The following is a 26,552-nucleotide window of genomic DNA, read 5'->3' as shown; positions in this document are numbered from 1 at the left end:
GTCTTACTAGTATTGATAAATATATACAGTGCTGAATTTGATTCAATTTCTTCTTTAGGACTTTGCTTTTATATTCATAAGTGATACTGTTCTATATTAACATTTTCTTCTTGTACTATCCTCAAGTTTTGTTATCAAGGTTTTACTATCTTCATAAAGTAAAGTAAATGGCTTTTCAAAAACTTTCAAATTTTCTGAAAATATATAGAATTCAATTATTGCTTTTATTTTGTTTTTAATGATTCTATTTATTCATGAGAGACAGAGAGAGAGAGAGAGAGAGAGAGAGAGGCAGGGACACAGGCAGAGGGAGAAGCAGGCTCCATGCAGGGAGCCCGATGTGGGACTCAGTCTTAGGACTCTGGGATCACACCCTGAGCCAAAAGCAGCAGACGCTCAATCGCTGAGCCACCCAGGTGCCCCTCAATTACTGCTTTCTTAAAAGAGAACTTCTTCATCCACAAAACCATGTGGAGTAAAACAATGTCTCTAACACCTATATTGTAATAGCTCAAAACTGGAGAAAAAAACTCAACCGGCTATCAACAGGTAAATGGATAAATTGTCATAAATTTATATAATGGAAAACTACTCACCAATAAAGAAAAATCTGTTATCATATACATCAAACTGAATGAATCTCAAAAACTTTATGTTGATAAAATGACATCAAACAGGGCAGCCCAGGTGGCTCAGCGGTTTAGCACTGCCTTCAGCCCAGGGCCTGATCCTGGAGACCCGGGATCGAGTCCCCACATCGGGCTCCCTGCATGGAGCCTGCTTCTCCCTCTGCCTGTGTCTCTGCCTCTGTGTGTGTGTGTCTCTCTCATGAATAAATAAATAAAATCTTAAAAAAAAGACATCAAACAGAAAAGAATACATGATGTACAATTCTATTTATAAGAAGTTCCAGAACAGGTAAAGAACTAAGTTATGGTGACAGAAACCAGAACAACTGGTGGCTGGAGAAACAGATGTTAACCAGAAAAGAGCACAAGGAAGTTTTCAGGGTGATAAAAACATTCTACATCTTGACTGCAATGATGCCAATACAGTCATATCCACTGTCAAAACTCACCACTGCACATTTAGCACTTGTGTATTTTATATGTATTTCGATGTTAAAAATAAAGGGGCAAAAGGTACAAAAAGCCTAAGAATATGAGATTGAAGTCTTGTGGAAGAACTTCCCATTACAGACTCAGTTTCTTTAAATGTTCTTACATTATTCAGATGGTTTCTATTTCTTCTTGAGTATATTCAGTGGCTTACAGCTTTCTAATGCACACTTCATCCACATTTTCAAATTTTATTGGAGTGTAGTACTCACTGTACTGTTCTTATCTTTTAAATCTACAACATACAGTTCTGTTCCTAATATGACCTCTTTATATCTTTTTTTTGTCCTGATAAAAATAACACCTAAGGCTTATTTAGTACTTTCTATTTCCCATGCAGTGTTTTAAGTGACAGAGATATTTTTAGATCAACAAGCAAAAACAATCGCTACATACGTAAGAGATGCTCAAAATGAAAAGAATAAAAATAAGATGAAAGAAAATCTGAGGGATATGAATACCATTATTAAAAAGCCTGGTATGGGGCAGCCCCAGTGGCGCAGTGGTTTAGAGCTGCCTTCAGCCCAGGGCCTGATCCTGGAGACCTGGGATCGAGTCCCCACATTGGGCTCCCTGCATGGAGCCTGCTTCTCCCTCTGCCTATGTCTCTGCCTCTCTCTCTCTGTGTCTCTCATGAATAAATAAATAAAATTTTTTAAAATTAAAAAATAAAATAAAAAGCCTGGTATACCTGTATTTTACCAAGCAAAGTATATTTCAAGGCAAAAACAAAATGCCATAATGTGATAAAAAAAGGATCCCTGAATCAGGATAAGCCCCATCTAACAAGTATGAATTTGTATATTCCAGTTTCCGGGAAAGAGGAAGTGAGGGAGGATGCTGGTATAATAATATAATCCCTTCCTCACCTCATCCTCCCTATCTGATGCAGGGCCCCAGGACCAGGGCTGCACCTGCAGGTGTCATAAGCAATAAATTCCACTTATGCCTTTAAATCCTAATGTCAGCATCCTTAAGGCCCTGATGGGATGAGTCACACCTTCATCCCATCTGGCAAAACCAAGATTGGCAGGGAGTATCGCTGGACTGCCTTGTGGTTGAGACAGCCCACTAATCTGTATCTCTATAACCCTACAATGAATGAAGGCACTGAGAGAGGTACTTGCAAGATGAGCACTGCTGCTGGCAATTTGGACTAGCACTGTGGTCAAACCGAACATCCCTTCCAAAGGTTGGAAAAGTTTGGGGAAAATAAGTGATAAGGAGAGAGAAGGAGGAATAATAACTAGGGTTTAAAAAATGAATAAATGGGTTATGCAATGAGGCAAATCCAAGATTACACAGATGCTTTGTGAGAGGCTCAGAGCAAAAGGTGTTATTGTCATCTAGCTTAATAACACCAGATGCCTGAAGGGCTGAAGCCATATGTTGCCAAGAGCACTTCTGCTTTTGTTACCTGACACAGTCAAATGGAAACCTGCAAACCTGGGTGGCATTGCTCTGGGAATGTGCTTTAGTCACACGATATGATGATGAACTAGATGGTTAACAGCTCAGTGGCACACTGGTAATACGCTAGTACCTTTCAGCTCTTATTTTTCAAGTTACGCCTACTGCCATACTGCAGTATGTTGTAACATTGGCCTGGCTGGCTGAGATTCAGTCATACTATGTAAACAGGTCTTATGATAATACTGATAATTAAATGTGTTAGGAGATTTGATTAAAGCCTCCTCAGGATCTAATAAAATGACCAGCCTGAGAAAGAAATAGATTTAGCTAATCATGAGCTAGTCTATGCTAAAGAGTTCGGCACAAATTTATCATACAGCAGAAACAGTAGCTTAAAGAGAGAAATAAGTAATTAATTAGTACAAAAATATGAAAATGCATGTAATGACCTTATAGGATGGGTAGCTGGTTAAATGATATATTCATTCTATTGCTGTGTAATATAAACGGTATACTAAATGTAGATGTCCAAACAAATGTGATCATTTTGCTATGAGAACACTTTGGGTTAAAGCCAGGGGTTGTCCTATGTCATGAAGAAGTAATCTTATCCAAGGTCTGGCCTTTGCTCAGCTACTGGGAGGTAGCTGAGGCCACTGGAATATCATTCCTGATATGCGTATCTTTTGCCTGGAGACTCAGACCACCAGACAGGCTAACAATGTAATTTATGATGTAATTTATTTGGGCCACATGGTATCAGTTTTACCTCCAGGAGGGATAGAAACTAATATTACTAATGTTTTCCAATCTCAGGGAAAGGTCAATCATGGAGGCAGTACATGATTGAGCCCCCCAAAAGTTCTGGAAACTAGGAAGAAAACTTATCAACCTACCACCACTTTTCTAGCCACACCATATGCCCATTACTAGAACATAAATAGCCATAAATACTGTTCTCTTACCCTCCTCACTTGTTTTGTTTCAGTTCTACATCCTACTTAATGAGTAACTCCAGTCCTTAAGGTGACGTCTCCCCGGTCATTTTGGTTTTCGGTAGCTCATTTTTGCAGATTACTAGATTCTTCAGGAAGAATTCACAGGATTGATATTCCCAAGCAAGTTAACGACATTTGTGAGTACTCTTTATACCTGGAAAAGTGACTGTGTTCCAGTTCTCTCTTCTGGGGTATCATAAATACTTACTGCATTTTTTACCTGTCATAAAGCTTTGTTGTTGAAAAGTCTAGTAATAAACTCATTTTCTTGCCCCTATAAGTCACTTGTTCTTTTTGTCTCCATAGGATTTTTTTCTTTAAAAAGATATTTTTAAAGGTCGATAATTATACTAGAATTTGTTTATGCTCCATCTCTGTGTTAGTTGTCATATATATTACATATTCACTCACTGAATATCTATCAAAACAAATTTCTTTAAACAATCAAGTATTTAAAGAACCTAAGGGGGCGCCTGGCTGGCTCAGTTGGTGGAACACAAGACTCTTGATCTTGGGGTTGTTTTTTTTTTTTTTTTTTTTTTTAATTTTTATTTATTTATGATAGTTAGAGAGAGAGAGGCAGAGACACAGGCAGAGGGAGAAGCAGGCTCCATGCACTGGGAGCCCGACGTGGGATTCGATCCCGGGTCTCCAGGATCGCGCCCTGGGCCAAAGGCAGGCGCCAAACCGCTGCGCCACCCAGGGATCCCATTGATCTTGGGGTTGTATGATTGAGCCCCATGTTGGGTGTAGAGATTACTCAAAAAATTTTTTTAAGAATTTAATCTTTAAAAAAAAATACAGAATTTAAGAGAAAAAAGTCTTATATACACTGAGATGTTTTATTTTGCCATTTATTATGTTCTTTCTTGAAAACCCTGAGAGACCTAACTCTGGGAAACCAACTAGGGGTGGTAGAAAGGGAGGTGGGTGAGGGGTGGGGGTGACTGGGTGACAGGCACTGAGGGGGGCACTTGATGGGATGAGCACTGGGTGTTATTCTATATGTTGGCAAATTGAACACCAATTGAACACCAATAAAAAATAAATTTATAAAAAAATTACAAATAGAAATATATTAATATAAAAAAAAACCCTTATTTCCTTCTGCTGACACTTCTCTTCATTCTGAAATGTCATTAGCATTTCTTGGAAGATTCTTGAGCAATAAATTCTCTTGGATTTCATGTATCTGGAAACATTCTCTTAACTTTATTCCTGAAGGAAATTTTCATTGGGTACAAAACTCTAGGTTGATAGTTTTCTTCCTTGCATAAGCATTTTGTTCAATTATCTTTTAGCCCCTGTGGTCTTGACAAGAAACCAGAGATCTTTCAGATTGTTTTTCCCCTGTATGTAAAATGTTATTTTCCTCTAGATGCTTTCAATACTGTTTCACTGACTTTTTCTCATAAGTCATCTTTCTGATACAGAAGCCATTCAGTGAATTTTTACTTGAGACACTGTTTTTTTATATTTTGAAGTTTTCATTTGGTCCTTTTTTTCTATTTCATTGCTGAGATTTTCTATCATCTCATTTCATTTCAAACGTGTTTTCCTTTGTTTCATGAAGTATGTTCAAAATAAGTACTTTTTTAAAGATTTTACCTGATAATTCTTGTAATTCAAAACTCAGTGACCTGGGTCATCCTGAGCTATCAGTCCACTTTTTTCTCGTAAGACAATCATAATTTCCTGAAGACTGAGTAATTTTGGGTTATGCTATGTACATTGTGATTCCCTGTCAAAAATCCCTAGGAAATCTTGTTTTAGTTTTACCAGGCAGCCAACCTGGCTAAGCTGAGATGCATACTCTAGTGAACTGTACAACACAATTGAACCTTGAACACAATATGCTAAGTGAAAGAAGCCAGTCAGAAGAGACCTGTTATACAATTTAATCTATGTTAAATGTCCAGAACACATAAATCTACAAAGAAAGAGAGACTCATGGTTCCTTAGGATTGAGAAAATAAGGGAACAGGGAGGTGAGAGCCTAAGGGTGCAGGGTTTCCATATGAAGTGATGAAAATGGTTTAAAATGGACTGAGATGATGGTTAAACATATCTCTACAGTGGGCACCTGGGTGGCTCAGTCAGTGAAGGATCTGTCTTTGGCTTAGGTGATGATCTCGTGGTCCTGCGGTCAAGCCTTGCAATGGACTCCCTGCTCAGCAGGGAGTGTATTTCTCCCTCTCCCTTGCCTCTGCCCCTCCCCCTGCTCATGCTCACTCTCTCTTGCTCTGTTCTCTTTCTTATATAAATAAAGCCTCTAAAAAGCCCTGTACATTTTAATTGACTGAATTGTATTGTAATGTGAATTACATCTCAATAAAGCTGTTAAAAAAGACTATTTACAATTAAATCTTAAAGCAATTTTTAATAAAGATCCCCTGAATAGGGCAGCCCCGGTGGCCCAGCGGTTTAGCGCCACCTTCAGCCCAGGCCGTGATCCTGGAGACCTGGGATCGAATCCCACGTCGGGCTTCCTGCATGGAGCCTGCTTCTCCCTCTGCCTGTGTCTCTGCCTCTCTGTCTCTCTCTCTCTCTCTCTCTCTCTGTGTCTCTCGTAAACAAATAATAATAATAAAAAGATCCCCTGAATATCACTGGCAAATAGTATAAAAAGGTAGAGATCACTTTTCTTCCTGTAGGTGAAAAAAGTTTGGAAAAAAATTAGTAACGTATCAATAATTACTTAATAATGTGAATTATCAAGGATTACATCTAATGCTACTACGAGTATAGCCAATAAAGAAGTTTGTGAGGCAGTCCTGGTGACTTGGAGGTTTAGCACCGCCTTCAGCCCAGGGTGTGATCCTAGAGACCCGGAATCAAGTCTCATGTTGGGCTCCCTGCACGGAGAACTCTTCCTCTCTCTCTCTCTCTCTCTCTCTCTCTAATAAATAATAATAAAAAATGAAGTTCGTGACTTTTAGATCATTTTTTAAAACTGAAGGGTTTAAAATGAAAAGATAATTCTTTTTTTTTTTTTTTTAAAGGCAGGGGAGGAAGGGCAAAGGGAGAGAAGACAATGAGAATCTCAAGCAGCCTCCACACAGTGCAGAACCCCACCTGGGGCTCAATCTCATGACTCTGAGATCACAACCTGAGCCAGAATCAAGAGTCTAATGCTTAACCAACTGAGCCACCCAGGCACCCCAAGAAAATTCTCCATTTTTAAAAAAAGATTTATTAATTTTAGAAAGAGAGAGACCATGCACATGCATGTGAGCAGGGGTAGGGAGAAAGGGAAAGGGTGAGAGAATCTTTGAGCACACTCACACTGAGCATGGAGCCCAATGCACGGCTCAAACTCAGGATCTATGATCATGCATGACCTGAGCTGAAATCAAGAGTCAGACGCTCAACCAATTGAGCCACCTATGCACCCCAAGAATTCTCCATCTTAAAAATTGGTTTCACACTCTACCATTACCCAAATATATGAATATCTATTTCCACTAAGAACTATAAAATGACAGGTGATACAAAATAAAGAAAGGCCCTTCTATCTGTACATTATATACACATATCTAATTCTCTCTAGTCAACAAGTTTAAAGCATTAAATATTTTATATCATCACTAATCTCTGTGACAAAACATCAATGCCAATCATAGATGACCTTCCCTTCTCTACCAAAGAAGTTTCTAATAATGTGGTTCTAGTTTGGAGACCATATGAGTACCACTCTTAAAATGGTGATATCGTAAAACCTACACAAGAAACAGAAATCAAGGTAAGGGGCAGCCCCGGTGGCGCAGTGGTTTAGCGCCGCCTGCAGCCTGGGGTGTGATCCTGGAGACCTGGGATCGAGTCCCACATCAGGCTCCCTGCATGGTGCCTGCTTCTCCCTCTGCCTGTGTCTCTGCCTCTCTCTCTAGCTGTGTCTCTATGAATAAATAAATAAAATCTTAAAAAAAAAAGAAATCAAGGTAAGATCCTGGCTACTGAATACACAATATTGGCTGGTAATATTTTGGTACCAGAATCAACTTTCTGATTATCTATATAGTATTTAAAAACACCACAAACATCTTCCTCTTTCCACTTGTATCATCTAAAACTATGTGACAGGATAATCAAACACAACATTCTAATCAGATCAAGCTTATTTTTTTGTTGTTCTAGTAGGATTTTGTGTCTTTCATTATTACTAGCATGCTTGAAGCTGCAGCTGACAATTTAAATAACATGTCTATTGCTGAGTTTAATTAACATATTTAGAAATAAGTTGGGCTTTTTTTTTTCAACCTACAATTAGGACTTAATTAGGACTTGCTTTACTATAACCCAACATTTGACATGTACTTAATCAGAGTCAGATATATGTCACATGATACTGTTTAGTTGCTACAAATAAATTTTGCATTTAAGAAAATAAATGGGGCAGCCCGGGTGGCTCAGCGGTTTAGTGCCGCCTTCAGCCCAGGGCTGGATCCTGGAGACCCAGGATCAAGTCCACATCGGGCTCCCTGCATGGAGCCTGCTTCTCCCTCTGCCTGTGTCTCTGCCTCTCTCTCTCCCTGTCTGTCTGTCATGAATAAATAAAATTTAAAAAAAAATAAATGATTGAAAAGAAAGGACACACTCTTAAAATACAAACTGCTTATTCAGCAAATCAAAGATGAAAACGTTGGCATTCAGACTTTAAGTTGAAAATTAAAGTGCGTATACAGCAAGTCTCAAATCTGAGTTGATAGATTGAAAATAAGGTATTTAGTGACCACCCAAAACAGCCATTTTGTTAAAAGCATTAAAAAAAATATGGACATGTCTTTACAAAAATGTTTTTACACTGTGTTTTCTAAGTATTCAAATGATATCTTTAACATTAAAATAAGGATATAATTTTATTTCTGAACCTTAATGGTCATTGTATATCTTGTTTACCTTGGCCCTCCTTCCTCCAATCAGCTATTAAAATCTGCTTTTTCCCCCAGAGGTCCTCCTGATCTACTTGTTCATGACATTATTTACTCTTTAATTCTACCTCTCCACAGTGGCTAGGTATATAACTCTTACTGCTTTTTTTTTTTTTAACCTGTTTTTTGCTGTCATTCAATTTGCTCTCTATTATTATAGTTAAGCTCATCTCAAAGTAATTTCTCAAGATGAGGACAGAATTCCTCACCCAAGAAAGCAGGCAGCATACTGGAAAAACAGGACTGCTTGAACACTACTTTCACAATGAATGAATTTACAAAATTAAAAATCTGTCCAACTTGGGCACAGCTATGAAGTAGAAATATTTCTTAAACTTAGTCTTTTCTCAAAAGACAATAAATTGAATGTAAAGAGCATATTACTTACATAAAAGTATATTACTCACAGAAACAGCCGCCCCCCCTGCCATTCCCAACACCCAGGACACTAGTATCCACAAAAAAGGACATTAAATGTTGGCTTGAAATGCATCAGCTAAGATTAATGTAATTAAACATAAAGGGAAAATTGATTCACTTTTATTTTCCATTTAACCCCTTATGTACACTCTCATTATTTCCTCCTAATGTTCCTTCTCAGTGTGCTTTGTTGGCCACTCTTACTGTACCCAATCTTGAAATACTGAAATTCCTCAGGGCTCAGTCCTGGATCTTCTTTACTACTGACCGTTCCACTAAGTGGTCTCAGCTCACCTTGTGATCTGCATGTCATCTATCTGCCACTGACATCCAGGCACCTGGATTACAGGCCCCAGCCTTATAGATGGTAAGAAAATGCAGGCCAGTAGCTAAGCAAATTGGCATCCTTAAGGAATTCACCAAAATTTATGCAAATTGCAGGTGTGGTATGATGGAAAGTTTCTTGGGCTTGGTTTTCAGACTTTAGAAAAGAAAGTAATAGAGGTATTTTTTCCTTAAAACTTTTTCATTTTGGAGCAGCCCCGGTGGCCCAGCGGTTTAGCGCTGCCTTCAGCCCAGGGCCTGATCCTGGAGACCCGGGATGGAGTCCCACCTCAGGCTCCCTGCATGAAGCCTGCTTCTCCCTCTGCCTGTGTCCCTGCCTCTCTCTGTGTGCCATGAATAAATAAAATCTTAAAAAAAAAAAAAAAAAAAAAAAACTTTCTCATTTTGAAATGATGAAGGATTCAGGAAATTGCATAATGCCCTTTGGGTCCACCCAGGTTGCTGTGTGTTATTAGTACTGCATTCCTTTCTCCTGACAGTAGCAATCCCTTGTATGCATATAGCAGTTGCAGCAGAGGTGTCCAACCTGCTGCCCACAGACAGACTTGCAGGCTGCTTCCCGTATTTTGCTATTACAAATAAAGCTGCCACGAACAGGTTCGGGTTTTCAGGTACATACAGGTTTTTCTGTGAATATAAGTTTTAATTTTTCTGGGATAAATGTCTACCAATGTAATTGCTGTGTCACATGGTAAGTTTTATTTATTTATTTATTCTTTCATTCATTCATTTTTACACTTTCAAAACTTTCCAGATCAGCCAAATCATTTTACATACTTACCAGCAATGTGTGAGGGCTCTACTTTTTCCACATCCTCACTGGCATTTAGTATTATCACTATTTTTAATTTTAGCAGTACTAAGGTCTTCTCACTGATAACTCATTGTAGTTTTAATTTGCATTTTTCTAATGTCTAATGATGCTGAACAGCTTTTTATGTGCTTAGTTGCCACTCATCTCTTGGGTAAAATGTCTCTTCCTGTCTTTTGTTCATCCTATAATTGGATTGTTTGAGGTCTTTTGATTATGTTGAGAGTTCTTTATATATTCTAGATATAAGGTCTCTGTCATACATATGATTTGTAAATATTTTCTCCCATTTTGTAGCTTGCCTTTTCATCCTCTTACCAGGGCCTTATTAAGTGTACATGTCTTTAATTTTGATAAAGTCCACTTCACTAATTTTTGGTGTCCTATCTAAGAACTCTTCACTAAGGAGGAAGATGAAACCCTAAGTCCAGAAGGTGCCCTCTGATGTTTTCTTCTGGCAGTTTTACACTTCTATGTTGTGTATTTAAATCCATGATCCATTCTGAATTATTTTTTCTAAATCTGTGTGAGGTTTAAGGAGATTTACTTTTTGTCTATTATTCTAGCACCATTTCCCAAAGATTATCCTTCCCTCCACTGAGATGCTTGTACACTTCTGTCAAAATCAGCTGGTAGTATATATGTTCTTCTGCCTGGGTTCTCTATTCTACCTTGTGATCTATGATTTTATTCCTCCACCAATACACAATGTCTTGCCTTAGGTAGCAATATGATAAGTCTTAATATCAGGTAGTTATTCTACCTACTTTCTTCTTCTGTTCCAAAACCATTTTAGCTACTGTAGTTTCACTGCTCTTCCATATAAACTTTGCAGTAAGTTTGTTTTTATCTTTAAAAAAGATCTTTACTCCTCTAAATAAAATATCTATATGAGCTGTCATACATGTTGAAAATGAGATGTATTAATGTGTAGGTAGGTACAGCTGTTCAGGGACAAGCCAGTAGCCTGAGGCCTGGAAGCAGCTGCAAATAGAAGAGCAGGAGCTAGAATCATTAAGGATGGTTAGCTCAACACTAATACTTTCACCTGGATTGGAAAAAAAGCAAAACTTTGCTGCAATTTTGATAGGGATTGCATCAAACCTGCAGTTCTTTGGGGAGAACTGACACCTTTAATCTGTAAAGATTTCACATCCATTAGGCACTCTACCAACAAGTGCTCCAACACTCTATTTCTTCCCTCCTCGACCCCACTGCGCCCTTGCCCTGCCTCCAGTGAAAGGGGAGAAGCTGATGGGGTATGCCTCAGAAAGTTAAAGTAATAGCGCCATAAACGTTCACCTTTATAGCACACAACATTCCCTGATTTCTCAACACAATGACAAGGAAATGGTCTGTGTGCCAGACAGCAGCTAGTCATTAACACTTTAATAAACACCATCTTTTCATCTTTACAGGAAGTTTTTTGGTTTTGTTTGTTTGTTTGTTTGTTTTTAGAAAAAGTTCTAAGTTGCTGTAATCTCAATGATAAATCATTTGAAATCTAAATTTAAAAAGCTTCTGGAGGAGCAAGCACAGTAAATAAGTCTCCTGGCACCTCGTTTAGTGCTTCTTCACTGCAATATCATTACTAGAAAACATTTTTACTTTATTGGGTCCTTGTGTAGATCAATTTTTACAGCTATTCGGAGTCAATCTCTTTAATTTGTATTTCCATGTTCCCATTCGTATCTTTTTCATCTCACATTAAGATCTCTTTTGAAAACAGGTTATAGGATGCTTTACATTGGTTTAATTTCAAAGGAAGTTGCAAATGTTCTTGACTGAAATAGGACAATGTGCTGAACACTTGGAAGCTGTGCACATACGACTGATTACTCCTATCATTCACTACTTTCCACTGCTCATTTCTCTCTCAATAAAAGCATGCATAAGTGAAAACAAAATTCTCGTATGAAAACGTTTGTGCTATTAGAAGACCAATTACATATTTTATGTCTGGAAATAAATTTATTTTAAAAGGACACATAGGGAAAAATGTATTTCCTTCCCTGAACAGAGTCAGTCTCCACTATTCCCTTTTTGTATTCTCTAATTCCATATGCTTGAAGTTCAAAATTATAAAACATTCTGAAATTTGGAAAAACATGAAAACTCTGATGTGCAATTTACTGTAAAACCAACTAACTTAACACACAGTTTGAGTTAAATACTTCATTCCCTAAGGTTATTGGTAGTTTGATGGTTACAAAGATACCAAGTGTACAGCACAGTATTTAAGTGTTTCCACAATAGGGACTGAAATTGCTCTTCCTCAACTCAACTCAAGCACTCTTCTCCAGCAGAAGCACCTACCAACCCTCCTCCAGACGTGCCCTTTGCCTATGACCTTCTCCCCTCCATCCTTTCTCTAGAATACCTTCTTCTCTGCCTACAAAAAGCTTCCTCATTCGACAAAGTCCCACCAAGAAAGCATTCTCTTATGCGCAATATGATGTTATGTCAAAGCATATTCTGGCATCAGCCTGACGTAGATTTTAATCTAAGCTATGCTAATTATGGACCCATGTCTCTGAATCTGGGCTTCCTCATCTACAGAATGGAGCCACAGCTATTTTAGATGACACCCAAATTACCTAATTACTGTTAGAATTAGAATAATATAGATAAAGTCCATAACACACACTTAGTTAATAACCATTGGAAATCATCATTAGAATTAAGCTTATTACTTGTTTCTCTGAGTTCATTGTAATTTGCTTGTATAATTCTATTAGTAGTTGTTCACAATCTGGGCTCACTCCATCTCTTATACTTTTGCCCTAATTGATTATTTAACTTCTACTACTTTAGTTTATACTTGTGTCTTGTGTTTTGTGTCCCCAAACAGGCTGGAAGCTTCTTATAAGTCAGGAGTATATGCTATACTTACTTAAAATTGTACGTAATTTAGCACAGAGCTATTTATAAAAGAAGACTCAATGAATATTTCCTCAGTAAAGCATCTGCTGAAATAGTCTTTCAAAAGGGAATCACATTTTATTCTTTTAATTAACTTTTTTATTGGAGTTCAATTTGCCAACACATATTATAACACCCAGTGCTCATCCCGCCAAGTGCCCCCCTCAGTGCTCATCACCCAGTCACTCCAACCCCCCACCAACCTCCCCTTCCACTACCCCTTGTTTATTTCCCAATTAGGTGTTTCTCATGTTTTGTCACCCTCACTGATATTTTCACTCATTTTTTCTCCTTTCCCTTTATTCCCTTTCACTAATTTTATATTCCCTAAATGAATGAGACCATATAATATTTGTCCTTTTCCGATTGACTTATACCACTCAGCATAATAACCTCCAGCTTCATCCATGTCGAAGCAAATGGTGGGTATTTGTCGTTTCTAACGGCTGAGTAATATTCCATTGTATACATATACCCCATCTTCTTTATCTATTCATCTTTCGATGGACACTGAGGCTCCTTCCACAGTTTGGCTATTGTGGAATTGCTGCTATAAACATCAGGGTGCAGCTGTCCCGGCGTTTCACTGCATCTGTATCTTTGGGGTAAATCCCCAGCAGTGCAATTAACTCTTTGAGGAACCTCCACACAGTTTTCCAGAGTGGCTGCACCAGTTCACATTCCCACCAACAGTACAAGAGGCTTCCCCTTTCTCCACATCCTCTCCAACATTTGTTGTTTCCTGTCTTGTTAATTTTCACCATTCTCACTGGTGTGAGGTGGTATCTCATTGTGGTTTTGATTTGTATTTCCCTGATGGCCAGTGATGCGGAGCATTTTCTCATGTGCTTGTTAGCCATGTCTATGTCTTCTTCTGTGAGATTTCTGTTCATGTCTTTTGCCCATTTCATGATTGCATTGTTTCTTTGCTGTTGAGTTTAATAAGTTCTTTATAGATCTTGGATACTAGCCCTTTATCTGATACATCATTTGCAAATATCTTCTCCCATTCTGTAGGCTTTTAGTTTTGTTGACTGTTTCTTTTGCTGTGCAAAGCTTTTTATCTTGATGAAGTCCCGATAATTCATTTTTGCCTTTGTTTCCCTTGCCTTCATGGATGTATCTTGCAAGAAGTTGCTGTGGCCAAGTTCAAAAAGGGTGTTGCCTGTGTTCTCCTCTAGGATTTTGATGGAATCTTGTCTCACATTTAGATCTTTCATCCATTTTGAGTTTATCTTTGTGTATGGTGTAAGAGAATGGTCTAGTTTCATTCTTCTGCATGTGGATGTCCAATTTTCCCAGCACCATTTATTGAAGAGACTGTCTTTTTTCCAGTGGATAGTCTTTCCTGCTTTGTCGAATATTAGTTGACCATAAAGTTAAGGGTCCACTTCTGGATTCTCTATTCTGTTCCATTGATCTATGGGTCTGTTTTTGTGCCAGTACCACACTGTCTTGATGACCACAGCTTTGTAGTACAACCTGAAATCTGGCATTGTGATGCCCCCAGCTATGGTTTTCTTTTTTAAAATTCCCCTGGCTATTCAGGGTCTTCTCTGATTTCACACAAATCTTAAGATTATTTGTTCCAACTCTCTGAAGAAAGTCCATGGTATTTCAATAGGGATTGCATTAAATGTGTAAATTGCCCTGGGTAACATTGATATTTTCACAATATTAATTCTTCCAATCCATGAGCATGGAATATTTTTCCATCTCTTTGTGTCTTCCTCAATTTCTTTCAGAAGTGCTCTGTAGTTTTCAGGGTATAGATCCTTTATCTCTTTGGTTAGGTTTATTCCTAGGTATCTTATGCTTTTTCAGTGCAATTGTAAATGGGATTGACTCCTTAATTTTTCCTTCTTCAGTCTCATTGTTAGTGTATAGAAATGTCACTGATTTCTGGGCATTGATTTTGTATCCTGCCACACTGCCGAACTGCTGTGTGAGTTCTAGCAATCTTGGGGTGGAGTCTTTCGGGTTTTCTACGTACAGTATCATGTCATCTGCAGACAGAGTTTGACTTCTTCTTTGCCAATTTGAATGCTTTTTATTTCTTTTTGTTGCCTGATTGCTGAGGCTAGGACTTCTAGTACTATGTTGAATAGCAGTGGTGAGTGGACATCCCTGTCGTGTTCCTGATCTTAGGGGAAAGGTTCCCAGTGTTTCCCCATTGAGAATAATATTTGCTGTGGGCTTTTCGTAGATGACTTTTAAGATGCTGAAGAATGTTCCCTCTATCCCTACACTCTGAAGAGTTTTGATCAGGAATGGATGCTGTATTTTGTCAAATGCTTTCTCTGCATCTATTGAGAGGATCATATGGTTCTTGTTTTTTCCCTTGCTGATATGATCAATCACATTGATTGCTTTACGAGTGTTGAACCAGCCTTGCATCCTGGGGATAAATCCCACTTGGTCATGGTGAATAATCTTCTTAATGTAATGTTGGATCCTATTGGCTATATCTTGGTGAGAATTTTGGCATCCGTGTTCATCAGGGATATTGGTCTATAATTTTCCTTTTTGGTGGGGTCTTTGTCTGTTTTTGGAATTAAGGTGATGCTGGCCTCATAGAACGAGTTTGGAAGTACTCCATCTCTTTCTATCTTTCCGAACAGCTTTTGTAGAATAGGTATGGTTTCTTCTTTAAACGTTTGATAGAGGGAATCACATTCTAAGAAGTGCATTGATCCACCTGAGCAAGTCCACTGAGAAGTAAAGGTGGGGAGAGACAAGGAAGGAGGATGAGGAGGTATGGAAATGGGCACAAGGTGAGGGCACACATATGTATGTGAGATAGTGGGAGAGAGAAGGTGTACATAAATTTTGGTAACAGAGAAACTAGATACCTAGATGTTTATCCTAAAGAAAAAATGACTTTTTTTAAAAGATTATTTATTTATTTATAGAGACACAGAGAGAGAATGAGAGGCAGAGACACAGGCAGAAGGAGAAGCAGGTTCCGTGCAGGGAGCCTGACGTGGTACTCTATCCAGGGTCTCCAGGATCACACCTCGGGCTGCAGGCGGCGCCAAACCACTGCGCCACCGGGGCTGCCCGAAGAAATGACTTCTGAAGGCATATTAACATAAATTAGACTATTATATATGGTTCTGAAGGCAAAACTGGTACCAATGATAAGGCAAATAAGTTCAGCTTAATATAAAGTAAAATTCTATAACATTATAGCTGTCCAACAATGGGATACATAGGACTCACTTAACACTAAGTACCTTGCAAAATTATAGGTATTTAAGCAGATCTCGGGGTTAAAATGGCTTTCCAAAGTCAACATCAGAAAGATAGTTGTCATCTAAAATGCCGTGTTGAGAAGAATTGTAAGACTGCATATACAGTTGGTACGAAAGGGTCCTGTCATCAGTTAAGAGTACTTGTCACAGCCTGGTAGAAATACCTCATATTTACTATCTCCCATTTAGACAAATTATTTTCCAAAGTAACCATTCCCTATTGAGAATTTAGATATGAACAAGAGAAAGTTTCACTGAACTCACTGAGTCTAAGACTAACATTCTTTAAAAAAAAAAAGGGGGGGGATCCCTGGGTGGCGCAGCGGTTTGGCGCCTGCCTTTGGACCAGGGCACGATCCTGGAGGCCCGGGATCGAATCCCACGTCAGGCTCCTGGTGCATGGAGCCTGCATGGAGCCTGCTTCTCCTTCTGCCTATGTCTCTGCCTCTCTCTCTCTCTCTGTGACTATCATAAATAAATAAAAATTAAAAAAAAAAGATTTTATTTATCCATCCATGAGAGAGAGAGAGAGAGAGGCAGAGAGGCAGAGACACAGGCAGAGGGAGAAGCAGGCTCTATGCAGGGAGCTGGACGTGGGACTCGATCTCGGGTGTCCAGGATCACACCCGTGGCCAAAGGCGGTGCTAAACTGCTGAGCCACCCGGGCTGTCCAAGACTAACATTCTTTAAATGTTCAATAATGATACTTTTAAATGACAGTCATCAACTAGGATCTTGGGTTACTGTAACAAAAGCACTTTAGTTTCTCATTCTATAATTGGTCTTAAGACTATAATATTATTTTAAGAACTGTACTGTATTTTATAATTTTCATGTCATGTTTTTATTCTAAAAAAAATTGTGACTATTAGATATCAACAGAGAAACACATATGAATATGCAAGAGCCAAACTGAGATCTCATAAACACAAAATTTTTAATCAAAATATTCTCCCTTTAAAAAAAAAATTCTCCCTTTAATAATGTCCTAGAAGTTCATTACTAAATAAATCAACCCACATCTTTAAAAAAAAAGACACCCACATCATAAAAGAAAAACAAAATCAACACTAAAACAGAAATTTTCTCTTCTATCCATGCTCCTGTCCTGTGCATTACCCACAACTTCAAAGGAACAGTCGCTGCTGTGTTTACTGAGCAGAAGTACTCAAAGTGTGGTGGCCACAGCAATGGTGGCAGCAGCACCTAGGAACATGTCAGAAATGCCAATTCCCCAGCCCCTCCAACCTACAGACTCAGAAGCCCTGGAGCTGACTCAACAAAGTGAGTTCCTTCCCTCTAATGTGGCAGGCCCTTCACCAGCTTCTCCTCAGCGCCTCTTCATTCTTTCTCACATTTTGCACAACTCAGTTTCTCATTTGAATGATTAATTCACAAGTAACTCTGTGATGGTTTCTTACTTTTTTTTAAAATATGAGTCTGCGTTTTAAACTATCCAATACTTTTAAAAAAATTTTTATTACACATAAATTATTATAAGCTGTTAACATTAGAAAGAGATTTTTAGCCTGTGTCAACAGGTATAAGAATAACCCGGTATTGGGAGAAAGGAGAACCCTCGTGCACTGTTGGTGGGAATGCAAGCTGGTACAGCCACTCTGGAAAACTGTATGGAGGTTCATCAAAAAGTTAAAAATACAAGTACCCTATGATCCAGTAATGGCACTACTGAGTATTTACCCAAAGAATACAAAAACACTAATTCAAAGGGATACATGCACCCCTAAGGTTTACTGCAGCATTATCTACAATAGCCAAACTATGGAAGTAGCCCCAGCGTCCACTGATAGATGAATGACTAAAGAAGATGTGGTTATGTATATAGATACATATATACACACACAATGGAATATTACTCATAAAAAATGAAATCTTACCATTTGACAAAGAGGGAGCTAGAGTATTATGCTAAGTGAAATAAGTCAGAGAAAGACAAATATCATAATTTCACTTATAGGTGGAATTTAAGAAACAAAATAAATGACCAAAGGGGAAAAAAAGAGAGAGAAGCAAACCAATAAACTGACTCTGAACTCCAGAGAACACACTGATGGGTCAGCAGAGAGGAGGTAAGTGGGGGGATGAGGTAAACAGGTGATAGGGATTAAGGAATGCACCTGTCATGATGAACACTGGGTGTTGTGTGGAAGTGTTGAATCTCTACACTGTATTCCTGGATTATACTATATGTTAACTAACTAGAATTTAAATAAAAACTTTAAAAAAATAATGCTGAATAAAAAAATCATTTTGTAAATAGGCCCACTTTTTTCTTTTCATTCCATCTTAAGCTGTATACAATCAAACACACATTTGTAGGAAGACTTTAAGTAAATCATTGTACCTGTCAAATAGTTTACAAAGACAAAATTATCCCATGGCCATCAAGAGTACAGTTTCCAACAGAAGTGTCTCCGTGACATTCACACAACCCACTCTTGCATGGCATCTTACCTATGCACATAGTGCAGCTGATGAACAGAATCGATTGCAATCACCATCTCGGCCAAGTAAAATCGAGCCATATCTTCAGGCAATCGATCTTCAAATTTGCTGAGCAGAGTAAGCAAATCCCCACCAACATAATAATCCATGACCAAGTACTGGGAATGAAAAAAGAAAAAGTACTCAATACATAATACGGGTGAAAAACTAATATATGTAATGTAATTCAAGGTCAAATAGCACTGGGTCAGATACTTTTGTTGCTAATTACAAGAAACTACATAAGACAATTAGTACAAGGTTTGTAAATTTCAGGAAGCAGTAAAATAAAATTTAAAAACCTGAAGCAGGGAACAACACACCCTTGTTTTGTTGTATTTCACAAAGTAACAACATGGAAAACATCATCATCACCACCTATAATAGTACATCACAGTTTGACCAACATTTCATAGAGGAAACATGAATTCTCCAAAAATGATTAAAATAACTCAGAATATAAGACAGTCCTTTACTATGCTGAGCAAATTCATTTTCATCATCACTACATTTTCCTTTATTTCCTGTTGGACTGCTAACAACTTTATCAAACCAGCACCTGGACCAGTACTTGGAAAGCACTAATATATAGAATATAATAATTTCCATCATATGCATATTTCTCTTTTCACTCCTGACAGTACAGAAATAGAAGAATGGACTTTTCTTAGGTATGTATAAATAGAAGTAAACTAATTTTAGAGTTTACAGTCTGTAGAGATACAGACTCTCATGAGTCTATTTGTAGGATACTGTGATTTATAATAAATAAATAAATATATTGCATATATTAATATAGCTATATCGTATATAGTATATTAATGTAATTATTATATATTATATTATATTTTATTATATTATTATATTATATTTATTATATATATTTTGGCAGCACTCCTAAAAACCATTAGAATCTCCTAAGTAGGGGTACCTGGGTGGTTCAGTCATGATCCTGTGGTGCTGGGATAGAGCCCGTGTCAGGCTTCCTACTCAGTGAAGAGTCCGCTTCTCCCTCTCCCTCAGCCCTGTTCCCCTCCTCCTCTGCCTGTCCCCGCTCTGTCCCTCTCCCAGCTCGTGCTCTCTCTCAAATAAATTAAGTCCTTAAAAAAAAGATCTCCTAAGCGATAAGATAAAGGTAGCTTTTGTTACTTATAACAAACCCCTTTTCAACCACACTTGTGACTTCTGGAAAGCCCTTAGGTAGCCTAAGGATGGGGGCTGGTTGCCAAGGGAATCAACCAAGATTAGAAGGTTGGAAATTTCTAGGGAAGGCCTGGAGGCTGAATTAATCAACATCCAATGACTTGATCAATTATGCCTATCTAATGAAGCCTTCATAAAAACCCAAAAGGATAGGGTGTGGAGAGCTTCTGGCTTGGAAAACAAATGGCGGCGGTGCGGGAAGAATGGTGCACTTCTGCAGAGGCTTCATGCCTCTTCCATCATATCTTGCCCTGTGCACCTCCTTCATGGAGCTGTTCCTGAGGCAGGGGAGCAGCTCTAGAGAATCAAACATGTCTGAGGAGCAGGGAATCTCCAATCTTTCATCTGTGAGTCAGAAGCACAGATAATAACCTGAACGTGTAACTGGGGGTGGGGGGAGTGAGGAGGGGGTTTTGTAGGACTTGAACACTTAGTCTAGGATCTGATGTTGTCTCCAGGGAGACAGTGTCAGAACGGAGTTAAACTGTAGGACACTCTGCTGGTGTCGCAGAATTTCCTGATGAGTTGAAAACCCACACATCTAATGTCAGAAGTGAAGTAGTATTGAGGGAGTACCATGTGTGTGTTTGCCAAAAAAGAAAGACAAGTTGGAGGCACTAAAATGTTCACAGGGATTAGCTCTGGGTTGTTAGATTATCCCTGGTATCATAGCTTTTTGGTATTGTTCTAGATTGCTTTATATGCAATGCATGCATCTCATATGAGTGTGCATATTATATTACACACATATTTTTTTAAATGAGTGAAAATGAGAGGCAATGGAAGAAGACCTTTGTAGTCAGAGACACCTGTATTCAAATTCTGACACTGGGTTATAAGTGACTTTTGAAAAATTACTTAATTTCTTTGACACTTTATTTTCTTATCTTTTTTATCTATAATAATAATGCCTTCTTCAAAGTACAGCACTCAGCGTGAAGGATAGTAAATAGAAGATATTTAAATGTCACTTATAACACCTTGAAGTTAAAATTATTTTATTACCAAATGAAGATATTACTTCAGTGATATCATCAGGTTAACATTTAAGATTTAGATTCTTGAGAAAATTCATATTCTTATTACTATACATTATAATTATAAGCATGGGTAATTTTTGTTAAATAAAAGAAACTAATTTCATTTTTTGAATCCTTGAAAATTAGAAGAACAATGTATTTCAAATCCTGGTCTATGGTTGACTTGCTCTATTTACTAGGCCTCATGTTTAAGAGATTCCATCACAAAGATTAGAACTAATCTAATGTAATGAAACTGTGTTAGCATAAATATGTTGCGAGATGTGGCAATGGTTGCGGAGAAGAAATCCACATGTACTACTTTAAAGTACTCTGAATAGAAGAGCAAACACAAAAACTTTCCAAATAAAGATGTCTGCTATTAAAACTGAAATCGATTATTTACATATAAAAAGTCATAAATAACATAACTCACTCTTTCAAAAAACAGTCCTTAGGTGCAAATCAGGATTTTTTTTTGTACTAAACATGCAGGAAAAACCCAGAGGATAAAAAGACAAAAGGCTCCTTGCATCAAAAGCTTTCCTGTCTTGACGCGTACAATAGCTACTCCTGCCACCCCAGGCTCCTGAGGTCTAAGTACGACCGTCCACCAGAAAACTGCTACAAAACATTCATCTCAACATTTCTGCTACCGATGGTCACACTCAAAACTGTGTCATTGTCTATCACCTACTTTCTTTTTTTTTTTTTAAGATCTTATTTATTTACTCATGAGAGACACACAGAGAGAGGCTGAGACACATGCGGAGGGAGAAGCAGGCCCCATGCAGAGAGCCTGACGTGGGACTCGATCCCAGGTCTCCAGGATCACGCCCTGGGCCGAAGGCAGCGCTAAACCGCTGAGCCACCCAGGTGTTCCTATCACCTGCTTTCATCCATAATCTGCTTCATGCTTCCTCTTTACAAACCCTGAGCCCCTGGATCCGTTCCCTTCCAGCCTCTCCATGTGCCTTACTGAACCTCCTCTCCAGTAAACAAATCTCCTGAGATAGCATAAAAAATTATAAATACATAATTATTCTGTTTTCCTTTGCTGCTGCTGCTAAACAGAGTTCCAGCTCTGTCTGCTCATATTCTTTCCTTACCTTGCCCTCAGCGGAAATTAGCTGTTCCTAGAACAGAATTCAGCAACTAGAGAAAGCAACAAGCAGAAAATACAGAAGAAAATTCTCAAAGAAAAGTGATGATTTGAAAATTAACTACACTTGTAATTGGGTTTTGGTGTTAGAGAGATAAGATGCATCAGAAACGGCATAAAAATAAAAACCCCACAGGGGAAAAAAGCTTTTTCTCCATGACATTTCCCAGCAAGTATCTCTAAGAGCTATGAGCCATTCTTTTATTTTCTCCTTTGTTCAGAACAACATCCAACTAAATCACCATGGTCATGTTGGGTCTACTTCCTACTAAATCTCCATGGAGTCCATCTAACCCTACCCAAAACCCCAATCCTGATCCAGGCCCCTGGCCTTGCTTGACCTTATTACTAATACAAGTTTAAGGGCAAAGTAAAGAACTTGCCACATTATATTTTATTCTAGATGTAACTTTCTTGGGAATGGAAGATAGAATACAAAACAAACAGGGAACAAAGCGGCTCATTAATTCCACAGATATGGAGTACCCACTATGTACTAACATCACGCTATGATTAGAGGAGCTACAATGAGTAAGATGTGGCTCCTGCCTTGATGGAATTTACCAGCTAATGGAGAAGAAAACACAAATCATTGGGCAACTTCAGTGTAACATAAATACCATGACAGAAATAAGCAGAGGGTGCTGCTGTAAGGTCTAAAAGGAAAAGAACTTAACCTTTGAATCACGTTCATTCATTCATTCATCTAAAATAAAATTTCTTTTTGTACAAGGTGTGAAAATTATTCTCTTATTTATGGAGAGTCAATTATCTAAAATAAGTATCCACTCTTTTGGATATCCATTTTTTGGGAAAAATATCCATTTTTTCCAATTCAACTGAAATACTCCCTTATCCTAATTTAAGATCCAAAATATACTTGGATCTGCTCTTGGACACTCTATTCTGCTACGGTTACACTCAGTGATTAGTCAGTAAAATGTAATACCTGGTACAACAACCTCCTACTCATAAACCATCTTTGAAATAGTACCCAATATGGGTAAGATGCCTTTAAACAAGTTTAAGAAAAATACAGACTGAGAGGTAACGTTCATACGCTATGTCAAGGAGAGGATAATCGTAACATAAAGAGCTCCCACCAAGGATTAAGAGGGCAAGCAATAAAAAAAAAACCTAGGCTGAAGCTATTAACAGTTAATTCACCTAAGGGAAAACACAATAAGCCAATCAATACATGGTCAAAACCAAAGCAACAATGAGATACCACTCTATACCAATCAGATTAGCAAAGAGACCATTCCTATGTTGGGAACAGTGAGTTGAAACTGCTTTCTTGGGTATGACGACTTACTGCAACTGCTCAGCAAAGTGACTTCATAGTATCTACTGAAATTTAAAAGGCACATAACCCCTGGACCTAGCATTCCACTTTTAGGAATATAGTCAATTAAAATAAAAACTCCAATGTGTAGGGCATGTGGGCTCATATATTTACTGCACAGCACTCTGAATAACTGCAACAAATCAGAAACAATATGAATAGAGTCCAACAAGGAAACTATTAAATGTGTCCATCCAACATCCAACTGAATACTGTACAGCCACCAAAAGGAATAATTAAATAAATATGCCCATGAGCTCTTTGAAGGACACCAGTGACCTGCAGAATAATACAGGCTTTGTTTTTCCACATCCAAACCTCTGTATTGTAGGGGGGAAAGAGCTAGTCACAAAGAGCACAATTCTGCAAAGGGCCAAAGGCTATGGAACAAAAGTCAAAGGCAAATATCTCACCCACGCTGAGAGAGAAGAGGAGAACAGGTGCAAATACAAACAAATCTGTATACATATAGGGAAGAATGAAAGAGAACACTGAGACCAGAGTATGGAAAGTGAAAAGTTCATGAGTAAGCAGTGGTTCCATTTTCTCCATTAGTAGGAGGAGTTACAGAATGAGGGTACAAGGATGTTTATATAAGGTCCCTCTACTGCAGGTAGGGATCATCGCTGCTATGCCTGCTTTATGACTGTGTAATCAAAGGCATAAAAAGTCCACTGATTTGCCCAATCACACCCTAGACAGTGGGAAAACCAGAAGTCCGGGTTCTTGATCCTTACATCAGTCTCTTTTCACTCAGAGTCAGTGTTCAGTAAAAAAGCTAGCTACATCCATGACATGACACCAGACTGTATGTTCTGTATGTACAGAACACCAGAAAAATAAAAAAATTAAAGATACAGATTGAGTCTGTAGCAATCTTTTATCCCTCTAAAATAAACAGACCTCTAGGTATGGGTATAACACACCATAAGAGTTTCTAAATTTCTAAAAAAAAAAAAAAAAATCTTTATGTCAAAGTTTGTGCTTTGTAAGAAACTACATTCCAAAGAAACAATACTAAAACATCTAAAACCATACAATATGTGAACTGTGTTGGAGAGAAAGAACATCTCCTAGAACAGATATGCTTTTAGAAGTCTTCTTAGGGAGAACAGGAAGCTCATTTACTCATCCTGCTGTCAAAGACATTAATAGAAAAAAAAAAAAAAAAAACAAAGACATTAATAGTTAATCCTTAGAGCCCACTCTGTATTCATCCCTCCTTGCTTTCTCCTAACAATTTCTATCTTCAGCACAAACTGGATTCCAATAGAGTTTGGAATTCACAACACTATCTAACATTTAAATCTTTCAAAAAATAAATAAATAAAAAATAAATAAACGAATGTCTTTCATACTCTAAACAGTTTACAAATGCTAACTCAAGAGGTAACATTTTTGTTTTAAATATTTCCCTGGCTTTGTTTTCCTCCAGCATAAAATAACCCAAACAGGAAACAGAGGACAAGAAAATACGGAGAAGAGGCAAATTTCACTGATTCATAATATTCTAAATGATATCTAAGTGATAAGAATTTTATGTGACAGTGTCAATGCAACTAAGTAGATTTGTATTTAATATCAGAGTTTTTCCTACGGGAAAAAAAATGTTCTAATAACATTTTAAGATCATTTGTTTAATTATGCCACTTCTTCTCCAACAAATAAAATGCATGTAAACTAGAACTCTATATATTTTTCATAAATTGGTTTCAGAGATATTTGAGCAGTTATAAATGAAAAAAATTATTCATCACAGCCTTCTTGAATTGTATGGCACTACAGATCACTGTAGCCAATTATTTGGCTAATTCAGGGGCTATGAAAGTTAACAGTCATTTTGGAAAATAACTGTAAAATAAAATTTCCCTTATGGAATCTAAAACTAGATTTGCCAACATTTCTAAATGATTTTATTTTCTAATATTTTATAAATATTCAAAAGAAAATATTTGATAACAACCAAGGTAATTTAGGACTCCTACTCTTCAGACTAACATACCACAAGCTTCTTCTAAACTAAGAAAAACCAGCAACTTAAAGGAGATTTGACTATAGGAGTATTCCAGTCCTCCTCCAGTTATGCTGTAACTTTTTTCTAATATAATTAATGACTGGTATATATAGACTATTTCTCAAGGAGAAATGCCTCCGGAAAAAAAATGTGAATTCTAAAGTCAAATGCAAAGGGAACAGATAAGACTAAACTCAGAGGAGAGAGAATTGTATGTCAAGCTGTCAGTGAAAATTAGGCAAAATTTTGCTATACAAAATTTGGTACTTGGGTACTCTATTTCTGTACCTATACATTTCTAAGTTTCAAACAAAATGCAGATTTTTAAGCAATCCATACACTACAGCGTTACACCTACTTACAACAAAATACTGTCATAGTGGACTTTAGTCCTTACTACCTAAAACTTTTGAAAATCCATCACAGTAAACTGCTATAAGAAAATAAATAAATAAATAAATAAATAAATAAGCAAGCAAACAAACTACTATAAGTTTGCTAATCAAGTACATGGCATGTGTTTAATTTACTCTTACAAATTTTGCTGACAAATCTCTGTAGATTATATCCGCATTGATACATTTATCCCAAAAATCTCATATACATGGGAAATCCAAGTCAAGTATCATTCCACTCAATTTAACAAAGCAACTAGAACGTGCACGCTCTACATTAAAAGTCGTATTTATTTTTTGTTTTTAAAAGATTTTATTTATTTATTCATGAGAGACACAGACACAGAGAGAGAGGTAGAGACACAGGCAGCAGGGAAGTAGCCTCCATGCAGGGAGCCCAACGTGGGACTCGATCCCAGGACCCCAGGATCACGCCCTGGGCCGATGGCAGCACCAAACTGCTGAGCCACACAGGCTGCCCTAAAAGTCATACTTAAACAATTCTGACTGAAATCTACAATAATATGATTTATATGATGATTCAATACATATTATAAAAGAAATAAACATCACAAAGCAATAATCCCTCTTACTGCTTGAACTCTGTCATTTTCTATTTTATTTAAGTTTTTAAATGCTGGTTGTAGCCCACTAAATTGATTTTACAATCCACCCACGGGTCACAATCTGAAGTCTGAAA

General features: G+C 37.7%; 1 protein-coding gene across 18 annotated transcripts in view; it reads right to left on the bottom strand.

The window, feature by feature from the left end:
• CDC42BPA (CDC42 binding protein kinase alpha) overlaps positions 1–26,552 on the bottom strand; it is a 309,366-nt gene that overhangs the window by 171,090 nt on the left and 111,724 nt on the right. For all 18 annotated transcript variants that reach the window (XR_005362267.1, XM_038542788.1, XM_038542797.1 and 15 more), the window contains one exon: positions 18,685–18,833. Coding sequence is in view for 17 of the 18 variants with exons in the window: in XM_038542788.1 (XP_038398716.1) it covers positions 18,685–18,833 (149 nt within the window). In the remaining variant the exon portion in view is untranslated. The remainder of the gene's footprint in view (positions 1–18,684; positions 18,834–26,552) is intronic.

Source organism: Canis lupus, chromosome 7, assembly GCF_011100685.1.
Source record: "Canis lupus familiaris isolate Mischka breed German Shepherd chromosome 7, alternate assembly UU_Cfam_GSD_1.0, whole genome shotgun sequence".
NCBI classification, from domain to species: domain Eukaryota; kingdom Metazoa; phylum Chordata; class Mammalia; order Carnivora; family Canidae; genus Canis; species Canis lupus.
Note: the sequence above shows the minus strand (reverse complement) of the source record. Positions and strands in the feature narration are given on the sequence as shown.